Source organism: Trachemys scripta, chromosome 1 (genome assembly GCF_013100865.1).
Source record: "Trachemys scripta elegans isolate TJP31775 chromosome 1, CAS_Tse_1.0, whole genome shotgun sequence".
Classification (NCBI taxonomy): Eukaryota; Metazoa; Chordata; order Testudines; family Emydidae; genus Trachemys; species Trachemys scripta.
In genome coordinates, this window is record NC_048298.1 from 120,653,876 (window position 1) to 120,665,608 (window position 11,733).

At 44.4% G+C, this 11,733-nt stretch overlaps 1 protein-coding gene across 3 annotated transcripts in view; it reads right to left on the reverse strand.

The window, feature by feature from the left end:
- Positions 1 to 1,080: 1,080 nt before the first annotated feature.
- Positions 1,081 to 11,733, reverse strand: part of SULT4A1 (sulfotransferase family 4A member 1) — a 51,248-nt gene continuing 40,595 nt past the window's right edge. For 2 of the 3 annotated variants that reach the window (XM_034783609.1, XM_034783600.1), the window contains exons 5-7: positions 10,497 to 10,591; positions 9,784 to 9,922; positions 1,081 to 2,297 (exon numbers count right to left, since the gene is read on the reverse strand). In XM_034783609.1, the coding sequence (XP_034639500.1) occupies positions 2,185 to 2,297; positions 9,784 to 9,922; positions 10,497 to 10,591 (347 nt within the window). In that variant the 3' untranslated portion in view covers positions 1,081 to 2,184. Of the gene's footprint in view, positions 2,298 to 4,741; positions 4,873 to 9,783; positions 9,923 to 10,496; positions 10,592 to 11,733 lie in introns of all 3 variants that reach the window. The other variant, XR_004647423.1, reaches the window with a different exon arrangement.

Consider the following 11,733-nt stretch of genomic DNA (forward strand, 5'->3'; position numbering starts at 1 on the left):
AGAATCCCAAATGGTGACAGGTGCCTCCATCCAGCCCAAACTTAGATGCCTACATCCCTGAGAAGGGTGGAGCTTAACCCCCACCCCCTCAGCATTTGCTATAGGTTAGTTCCGGCACAGCTTGCTGGCTTTTGTGCTGCCCATTCTCAAGTGCATGTCTCACCACATGAATTGTACACCCAACTCAGGGCTGTGAATTCCACTGTGTGGCAAGGTGCCTTACAATTAGGCATTGCCACACTGAGCAATGTAACGCCTAAGTCCCTTTGTGCATTTAGCCCCAAGTCCTTAAACCAGAGCTTAGGTGAGACATAGGTGGGCATGAGCCTTGAACTAGCTCTCTGCACAAGGATGAATTTCAACCAATAAGGGGAGAAAGGGTTGTGATGTAGGCAAGAGTAGGTGTAGTCATGAGTGACTCACCTTGTTCCCAGTCCTGGAGGCAAAACTATAACAAGCAGGAGCTATTTTGGGTGCGCATCTGGCCTTCTGATACTTGACAAGGACAAAATGAATTCAAAAAGAAGACACTTTTCAGCCTGCGTATGTTAATGAAACAAATGACCAAACCTCCATGCATGGAACATGTCTTTATTAAATAGGCAAGCAAGCACAGAAGTATAATGTGTAGTGCTTAATAGTCATACAGTACTAAAAATATAAAAATAGAAATAAAATTTCACTGAAAGCAGTTTCACTCACAAATATACAAGGAAAGGTGCTGTCAAGCCACATCATGCCACACTACTTGCCAATTGCTGCATTGACAGGTTATTTTCCAACAGAAGCAAAATACTAAAATCTGCTAGTCCTTCCTCACAGCTTTTGGTGAGATATACTATAGGGCTAGCAAAACGGGCCTCCTGCAGCTGAGAACCTAAAAATATAGATTTTTAACTGAAGAATCAAATAATTCTGTAGAATCTCATTGTTATGGTAGCCTGCACCAGGTTAAGTATGTAACTACCCACAGGCAAATCAGGGAAATAAAAAGACTTAGAAAAAATAAACTTGAATCCTGCTTATAAATCAGACTATTAATGGCTGACAGTCAATTACTGCAACTGTATTCTGCATCGCTTGTGTAATACTCCCATCTGCTGGAGTATCCTTAAAAATCTCCTCTTCAAGACCTGCTAGTTCATTTACGTATTTGTACCAACATGTACATCCATCTTCAAATTATGTCTGAATGGGTCTAAAAGTGCTATACATACTAAGTTTCCTCAACTCCCATGATTTCAATTAAACTTGAGGGTGCTCAGAATCCAGCAGAACGCTCTCGTTACCTAAGGGGATCATTCTCAATGGGTGAAACTCAGACCTGTGTGGAAGACCAGCACGTATCACAGAAATCCTGGGAGAAATGGACTCCTAACCATAGACCCAGCACAAGCCCCATGCACCACTTACAACTCACTTACACCCTATGCTGAGGGCTTGAGTGAGACTTAAGTGCTGAACAGGCCCTTGTGATGGCCCGCTCTCTTCACAGGGATGAATTTCATTGACTCTGAAAACAGCCACTCTTATCAGACATAAGAGCATGTGTGCGTGGAGTTACAACCACAGTTATGTTTGTCTTGCAAAGTATGCCAGCGAATGGTATCCACTCAGAAATCCTACAAATAATGGAAGTGTGAAAATTAAAGGAAACCCCCATCTTTATCCTTTTAATTTGGGATAAGATTGTTTTGTCCTTGACATTCCAACTATAAAAATAAATGTGACAGCTAACCCCTGAGATCATTCTAGCATACAGTTTGGTTTGGCCTATTACTGATTTCCTTCTGAAATAATTTTTTATTTGGTTTACTGAATTTTATTTAGGTTTCCAGTGAAAAGCTTCTATAAAATACATTAAATAATCAATGTGGGGCTGAAAAAGTGTACATTCTAGTTGCATATATGATACATACCTTATACTTATATAATACATTCCATAACAGCTGAGTATTCTTGTATTATCTATGAAATTCTTGCATGTTGACAAAAGATTAAAATGCTGAAGGATAAACAGCTGTTTAGGATCAAGAATAATAGTATTTCCTATGGTTTACTTAGATTTTGTTTGTTTTTAAATCATGTTACACATAATAGCTACAGTAGTTTGTCCAGCAGGAAATAAATGAATGCATAAAGCACTTCTAGCTAATATTTGGATATTGTATGCATGCATGTTTTTTATAAATAAAAGTCAAATGTGAGGTCACACTTTCCCATCTTCTGCTTATAAACTAAATCAAATTTCTCATTCATTGACACAGTGAAGATGTCTTTCCATAGCCCAACTCGTCCTGAAATACAGAGAAAGAGCAGAAGTCAGACTGGTGACATAACAGAACACCGGCTTTTCTAAAATTATGTGTCTGATCAGATGGGGTACCAGGCACCTCCTGTCAAATGAAGATCAACCTCTACTCACTTTTACTTCAATGAGACTTGGGATGCTTAGCCTCCACAGGAGGTGTGATTCATTCATACACCCCAATAAATCCCTTTGAAGCCCTCAAAATAGGTGCCACATTCCTTGTGTTGGCCATCTACACAGGGGTGAATTTCATCCCGGAAGCATTCATCCCCTTGAAGGATTTGGCCCTATATCTTTAAATAACAATAATAGGTACCACATTTGTTTTGACTATTATTACATTAGAACCCCAATTTTACGAACTAATTGGAGATTGAAGAGTTCATAATTGAACATCTCAAAATTGGTCTGGTGCACACATTGCAGTAATGCTCACGGCCTCGCTTTCTTTTTAAACCACTTTTTAAACCACTACAAAGGGATTTCCAATGCACTGAAGACAGTGAAATGGGAAAGGATGTTCACTGTTTTTCATCAACGCCACTTTTATTACATGATTTTTTTTCCATGTCAGGAAAAATGGTTCTTATAACTGGTAGTTCATAAGATTGGTGTTCATAAAATAGAGGTTCTACTGTAACTTAATTGTGGATTTCAGATCTCACTGCAGACGATGGTGGTTTAATTATCCCCTTTTGAATCAGGGATGTATTTACACGGTTGCTGAAACTTCATCACGCATTGGTGGAAGGATACACCCAGAAGAGAATAAAATAACACTAAAGATCATTAAGTGCCTTTATTTTATTTCAGTATATGTATAAAAGGTGTTTATGATTGCACAAATATAATGAGGCAATTTCTCAAAGATGAGTGAATACCTAAATTATGCCTACAAAAATGTGCATTCAGGTACTCAGTTTGTGGATATAAACGTGAATCGTGCATGCATAATGAGTGTATGCACATTTTCTGTGGGGACAATTTAGCCATCCATGTTTGAAAATTTGGCTCCTTGTATAAAATATTTTTACTTTCCTACTGAAACCAACTAATAAAATGACCTGAAAATGACATTAAAGTTGCCAGTAAAACACTCTGGGCCTCATTCACCACTGTGTCATTCTGGTTTTATGCCACTTTAACTCAGTCAAAATCAGCTGGAGAAACACAGTGTTGAATTGGGCTCATACTGTATAATGAATCCACTGCGTTGGGCCTGAGATTAACTCTCCTCTCACTTACAGAGGTTTAAGTGAAGATTAGCTCTATTCAAATCAAGGGCGTTATACTGCTGTAACACGGAGGAGAGTCAGGACCATGCTACCACAGAACTTAATCATATTAACAAGACCACAAATTACACAAAGGAGACCTGATGATGCATTTGATGCATATGAGAAACTCCTAGTTAATGTAATGAAAGTTGCTCATATATGATAGCTACATAATTGGGGCCAAGGACATAATTCAGTAGCATAGCTGGGGGGGGGTGCAGGGGAAGCAGCTGCTTCCCGTCAGCACATTTTCCAAAAGCGGCACCTTAGTTAGGGGTTACCATGGCGCCAGTGGGCAGGGCCCACGCTCCGCTCTGAAGCTTGGCCTGCCGGGCTGGCGCTGGGCTCCTGCAGGCAAGGGGGGGCAGCACAGCTGGAGGAGCCATAGGGAGGGGGCGACACGGCTGGAGGAGCCATGGGGGGGGACTGAGGGGGCGGCACAGCACGGCCGGAGGAGCCATGGGAGGGGGGCGTGGAGCGGCCAGAGGAGGAGCCAAGGGGGCGTGGCCAGAGGAGGAGCCGGGGGGGGCCCTTTTTAATGTTTGCTCCCCCTGCTCTTAGAACCTGGCTACGCCACTGACATAATTATCTGTGAGCACTGTCAAAAAGTTTGCAATGAGTGTCCCCCCAACTGCACAGTGACTTGAAGTTAGTTATTACACATGACAAGTGTCATTTTGCGAAATAATAATTTTCCTAGTACCCCTGAAGATATAATTCACTACTAGAGGGGGTTTTTAAATCCCCAAAGATCAAGGCTTTGAAATTGACTAAAAATGCTTAATCTGACCGTTTTTGACAAATAAATGCTGGTACTGGCTTTCCTGTGTCAAACAGGGCAGTGAGTACTATTAATAAAAATGTTTTTGCAGTCATAAAAGTCAGGTATTGATTTCAGTTGTGTTCTAGCAACACTTATGGGACAAATACAGTACACTGTGCAACATAAAATCATACATTATCCTTTAGGTAATAAAAAAGGATTCTTCCTTTGTCTCAAAAATAAAATTGAAGAACCTTGTTATTCCTGAATCTCTCTAATGATACTTTAGGTACAAATCACAAGTTTTATAAATGGAATGTACTATAGTGTATTTTACTAGCATCTATTTCTCAACCATATAGACTGATAGCTTGTCAAAAAGTTACCCACCTGGTTTATCATTTGAATCATGCAACTGTGTAATTTATGATGTGATATGAAGCAAATATAAGTAATATAGCTAATCAAAATGCTCTGCTTTCACAGCAGCTCAGGTTTTCTTCAGAGTAAAGATCAATGTGCTAAAAGAAAAAAAATTAAAGAACCAAAATAAAGCAAAATAATAACGTAAACGTAGTTGATAAATTAAAAATATTTGGAACAAATTACAGTAAACTGTGGTTACTCCTGGGGGAATTCTGCGACACTGCACAATTCGGGGGTGGGGGTGTCCTAGAGGGTTCATGGCAGCTGCAGTTCCCAGCATGCCTTGAGGGAAGGAGACAGCGGCACGCAGGAAACTCCACACAAGCCTGGGACCAAGAATCAGGCTGTTTCTCCCTCTGGATCCCTGGGCTCTGAGGGGTAGGAGGGTGGGTGTCTGGGCTGGGGGGGGCCTGTGGCTGGGCTCTGGGCTGGAGGGGGTGCAGGCCTCTAGGCAAGGGGGGGTCCCCACAGCTGGCCTTGGAGGGGAGGAGGTGCAGGTATCTGGGCTCTGGCGGGGAGGAGGTGCGGTTATCTAGGCTGCAGAACCCTGTGGCTGGGCTCAGGGGTATAGGGGGTCAGGTATATTGTCTGGGCTCTAGGCGGGGAGGGGTTGGGCTGGGCTGGGCAGGGGGGCACAGAGAAACAGGTACTGGGTTATCATAGGAGTTTCTTTAACTCTATTCCTGGAGGAATTTTTGTGTGTATCTGTATTGTTACAGACATACTTGCTGGCAGGTATTTTGAAATAAATTACCAAAATAATAGAAACTGGCATGATTATGTGGTGTTATTTTGACAAATAAAATTTGCAGAATTTTAAAATATTGTGCACAGATTTTTTATTTTTTGGTGCAGAATTTAATTTTTTGGCGCAGAATTCCCCCAGGAGCATGTGGTGTTATTGCTACCGTGCTATATCACATAAATGAACAGAGGACAAAACTGCCATTAATGAAGTTGCATTTTGAAGGAACAAAACATTGCAAAAGCCAAAAACAGCAATCAAAATGAATTCAAAATAAGGAATTTCAATAAAAAGCAGACAGCAAATAAATGTCCAGATACTTAGTTGACTACTGTAGCTCCCTCCTCTACCACAAAATAAGAGCTTATGTACAGTGCCTAGCAAAAACGGGTACTGATCCCTGACTGGGGTTTCTAGGTTGTAATGTAAAACAATAGACAATAATAACAGCAACAGGGTAGGAACACAAAAGACAGACCATCACCCTGCACCTGTTCGGGATGCCATCCAGACAGGCTGGTTTACAGAGACGCTACCATGACCTCCAATTGAGGAGTGGCAGGTTGTGGTGTTCTCACCACAGCCAGTCTCTCTTTCCTCACGACTGCCAGTCAAAAGGCCAGCGAAATCACTCTCCATAAGAGCCAATCAGGGAGCGAGGAAGCAGCAGCACCAATGCCATGGCCTCATCCCTTGCCCCTGCTGAGCAGTTGAGCCATAGATGGCGATTAAAAGGAAGGTACCGCTGCCTTTGTCTCTCTCTCCCCCCACCCTGGGAAAACTGAATGGCCAGGCCAAATTCTAACTTAACTATCCTATTGTACTGAAAGGCAGTACATGAACTGGCAGAGGAATTGATGGTATCTCCGCTGTGTTTTCCCTCCAGGAGAGAGGTCACGGCTGTAAATCCCAAGCGGGAGTTAGGCGCCTAACTCCCTTTGAGGGGCAGGGTTTAGACCACACCCTTCTTTTGCCATTTCCTATTGGCTAGCTTAGGTGGCTCCTCACAGAGTGCTGGCTTTTGTGACTCCCATTCTTAGGCACCTAACAGTTCCCACGCACTGTATAGGGAGCCTGGGTGCCTATGTCAGGGCTGAGGATTGCATTAGGTGGCAGGGCGACTAAAGTAAGGCACTGCAATGCTGAGCCAAAGTCTCTTTTGTGGATCTAGTCCTGGGTATTTTTTGCAGTGAGCTATATCGCTGACAAAGACAGAAACTGAGGGGAAGGGTGGGGGGAGGAGTCCTTTAACTCGACCTGCTAACTCATGCGAAAACTACAAACTGCTTTGTTTTCACTAGGATTTTACCTCATTAGTTAACTTGAGCTAAGAATCCCCCTTTTTGGCCAGTGAACACATGGTCTATGAGGTAGGTGAGAATTATTATTATAGCTGTTTTCAGATAGGTGAACGGAGGCACACAAAGGCTCAAGGTCACTGAGCAAGTCAAATACAAAGCAGGGAATGGATCTCAGGAACTCCGATTCCCAGTCTGCTACTCGAATAACTGCACTGCCTCTCTACAGTATACAGGGTGTCTTTCCATGCCAGGCTTGCAGAGTAACAGATTTTTCAGATGAAAATAAGGAGCTGCCTTATGAAGACTGATCACATGCTAATGTCATGCCAATATTCAAAAAAGGCCAGTGGGATGATCCAGATGATTGTAGTTAGCCTGATGTCAGTCCTGAGCAAAGTCATGGAAAAAGTTGATACAGGATTCAATTAATACAGCACTAAAGGAGGGGAATTAATGCCAGTGAGCATGGATTTTATGGAAAATAGATCCTGTCAAACAAGGCTGTTTTCATTCTATGATGAGACTACATGTTTGGTTGATAAAGGTAACTATGTAGATGGAATATACTTACACTTTTGTAAAGCATTTGACTTAGTATGACACAACATTCTGATAAAAAAAATTAGCACTATACACTATCAATAGAGCATAGAATAAATGGACTAAGAACAGGCTAACTGATAGATCTCAAAAAGTAATTGTCATTGGCAAACCATTATTGAATAGGATGCTTCTAGTGAGGTTGGCATGGATCATACTAAGCCCAATGCTGTTCAGTATTTTTATCAATGATTGGGAAGTAAAAATAAAATCGCTGCTTATAAAAATTGTGGCTGATACAAAGATTGGCAGAGTGGTAAATAATGATGAGGACAGGTAATCGTAGAGTAATCTGTATCACTTGGTTACCTGGGCACTTTCAAACAAAATACAAGATCACACATCCAGGAACAAGGAATGCAGGCCATACCTACAGAATGGAGATCAGTATCCTGGGAAGCAGCGACTCGGAAAAGTATTTAGGGGTCATAATGGATAAACAATGTGAGTTCCTAGTGTGATGTTGTGGCAAAAAGGGCTAATGCTATCCTTGGATGTAGAAACAGGGGAGTGGTGAATAGGAGTAAGAAGGTGAGACCAATATTGGGATACTGTGTACAGTTTTAGTGTCCATGTTTTTAAAAGGATGTTGAAAGATTGTAAAGGGTGAAGAAAAAGCTACAAAAGTGATTTGAGGGCTGGAGGAAATACTTACAGAGATTTAAAGAACTCAGTCTCTTTAGCTTCTCAAAAAGAAGATTGAAAGGTAACACAGGGAGAAAATACCAGATACTAAAGAGCTGTTTAATCTAGCACAGTGGTCTCCCACCTTTTTATGCTCAAGATCACTTTTTGAATCTAAGGGCAACCCAGGATCTACCCCGCCCCTTCCCAGAGGTCCCGCCCCTACCCCAAAGCCCCACCCTGCTCACTCCATTCCCCCCCCCCCGTCACTCACTCTCTCCCACCCTCACTCACTTTCACCGGGCTGGGGCAGGGGTTGGCGTTCAGGAGGGGTTGCAGGCTCTGGGCTGGGGCTGAGGGGTTAGCAGTGTGGGAGGGGGCTCTGGGCTGAGCCTAGTGCAGGAGGTTGGGGTGCAGGAGGGGGTGAGGGGTGCAAGCTCTAGGAGGGAGTTTGGGTGCAGGAGGGGGCTCCAGGTTGGGACAGAGTGTTGGGGTGCAGGAGGGGGTACAGTGTGCTGGCTCTGGGAGGGGGGTCAGGGCTGGGGCTTGAGGTGCAGGAGGGTTTGTGGTGCAGGAGGGTCTATGGGGTGCTGGCTTCAGGAGGGGGCTCAGGGCTGGGGTGCTCCCTGCCTACCCCGGCCCCACACTGCTCCCGGAAGGGGCCAACGCACCCCTGCAGCCACTGGGGGGGGCATGTTACTCTGTGCACTGCCCCTCTCTGTAAGCGCTGGCCCCACAGCTCTCCCGGCCAATGGGAACTGCGGGAACAGTGTTTGCAGGCAGGAGCAGCGCATGGAGGGAGACCCCTGCCCCCCCGGGGGCCGCGGGACTGCACTGGCCGCTTCTGGGAGCGGCGTGGAGCCAGGGTAGGCAGGGAGTCTGCCTTAGCGGCAGCCACACTGTACCACCGGAGATTGAGATCGACTGGGAGATCCTATAGGATCGACCAGTCGATCGCGATCAACTGGTTGGTGACCACTGATCTAGCAGATAAAGGTATAACAAGAACCAACGATTGGAAGCTGAAGCCTGACAAATTCAAATTAGAAATAAGGCACACATTTTTTACAGTGAGGGTGACTAACTATTGGAACAAACTACAAAGGAAAATGATAGGTTCTCCATCTCTTCTTGTCTTCAAATCAAGATATCATGCCACTCTGGAAGAGATGCTTTAGTCAAACACTAGTTATTGGGCTCAATGCAGCAGTAACTGGGTGAAATTCTATGGCCTGTGTTATACCAGAGGTCAGACAAGATGATCTAATCTAATGGTCCCTCTGGCCTTAAAATGTAGTGGTTATCTTTGCTGATGCTAGATGGTCACCTCCTTCTTACAACCAGGTTGTTGTTTTTTTTCTCTCAATCAAATGCCTCTTTTAGGGCCAAATTTATCACTTATATCAGCAGAGACAACACATTTAAAGTCAGTGGTGTTGCACCCACTTGCACCAATGCTGAAGCTGGCCCAATATCTTTAAAATATTTGTAAATATGCAATGTTCATCCTGGATGATTTTATTTTCTTTTAAATCATGTTCACTCCTTTGTCCCAATACTAAATGGTCAAAGTTCCTATCAGACTAATGATAATTTTCCCTATGTTGTTTCAATAATATTTTACTGTAGATTGAATTTAAGACAATAATTTGCCAACACATCCTGTCCTTTATCAATCCATCACTTATCCTTTTGTGACATCCACCTGAAGAAGTTACTGTGTATATGACACATACCCCTGCCAACTGGAAGGGCTTCTGCATTACAGCACTGATCAATGAGTTGATGGCAATGTTCCACCATGGATTCCAGCTGTGCTTTGTCATAAGAAACTCCCAAGAATCTCACCAGCTGCTCAACCATTGTTGCAAGGTCCTGTAAGAAAATATTTAAAAACAAGTAAAAGTTAATAGACTTCAGGATTAAATATACAAATGCAAAAAATGTGTTGAAGTGGAGTTAAGGTTGCAACCGCAAAATAGCATCCTGTGCTGCTTGGGCCCTTCCTGAGTGTGAAAGTTGAATCCCCCAAACTCAAATGCTGGAAAACCAGCAAATGCCAGGGGCAGAAACATAGATGCCTAGGAAACCTTAAGTGCCTGCAGGGCCTGGTGTGAGTTTTGTGAATTGAAATGGAGCCAAAACTGAGACTTCGTGACTTAGGTATCTACATCTGGTATTTAAGCGCCTAAGTAGCTTTATGGATCTGGCCGTAAATCCTTATTAAGGCTCTTAAATAAATTACCTGATTTTCAAAAAGTGCTGAGCAACTTCACAGCTTACATGAAAGTCAGTGGATGCTGCTGGTCATCAATGCTTTGAAAAATTAGGCCACACATTTGGGAGTTCAAGTATGGACTCAGGAGTCTGACTTTAGACTCCTAATTTGATGAATCTGAGTCACGATCAATATCAGGCAATAGAAAATTCTTTATAATATCTGGTTTACCTTGTGCATATCTTCATACTTGAGGAAAAGTACATTGGAGTCCATGTGATGTTCCCAGAATTCTTGCACATGCTCAAACCATGAACCATATCCTACTGCAGAGAGAGAGAACATTATAACTGACAAGGAATATGATCAATATTGTTATGAGTCCCTCTTGACAGGAACTGAGGAAAATAAGTACATTTGAATGACTGAAGCACTTTATACTTCCAAGGAAATTTTGTTTGTTTCTGCAGTGTTCTTATGCCTAATAAGGAACACCACTGAAATAGAGTATAGTCTCCATCAGTGTTGATGAGATCTTAACACCTTCACAGAGAGCTGATTTGCCCTAAAGCAGTGGTTCTCAAAGCCGGTCCGCCGCTTGTTCAGGGAAAGCCCCTGGCTGGCCGGGCCAGTTGTTTTACCTGCCATGTCCGCAGGTTCGGCCGATCGCGACTCCCAAGGGTCGCTGTTTGCCACTCCAGGCCAATGGTGGCTGCGGGAAGGGCAGCCAGCACATCCCTCGGCCCGCGCCACTTCCCGCAGCCCCAATTGGCCTGGAACGGCAAACTGCAGCCAGTGGGAGCTGCGATCGGCCGAACCTGCGGACGCGGCAGGTAAACAAACGGGCCCAGCCCCCAGGGGCTTTCCCTGAACAAGCAACGGACCGGCTTTGAGAACCACTGCCCTAAAGGCATGTTATTGTGGCTACGCATTCAATGCAAAAGGCCACCGTGTTGCATGATGAGCACTCTTTTGAGCTCAATAATACGGATGCATTGCTCATGAGTTGAAAGGGAGCCAGCAGAAAAAATGTGCATGTAGATTCCCAATCACTATGCACATAGGCGTGCGCAGCCCATTTCATTAGGGTATGCACCCAGGGAGCCCCGCCCTAGCCCCGCCCCATCCACTCCCTCCTACTTTCTGCCCCCTGACTGCCACCCTCAGAACCCCCAAGCCCCCCGCTCCTTGTCCCCTGACTATCCCCTACTGGGAGCCCTGCCCCTAACTGCCCCCCAGGATCCCACCCCCTATCTAAGCCTCCCTGCTCCTTGTCCCCTGACTGCCCCCCTAGGACCCTACCCCCTACCTGTCCCCTGACTGCCCCGACCCTTATCCACTCCCACGCCTATCCAACCGCTCCCCGCCCCCTGACAGGACCCCCAGAACTCCCAACCCATCCAACCCCCTCTGCTCCCTGCCTCCCCCAACCCCTCTCCACACCCCTGCCTCCTGACAGCCCCCCCCA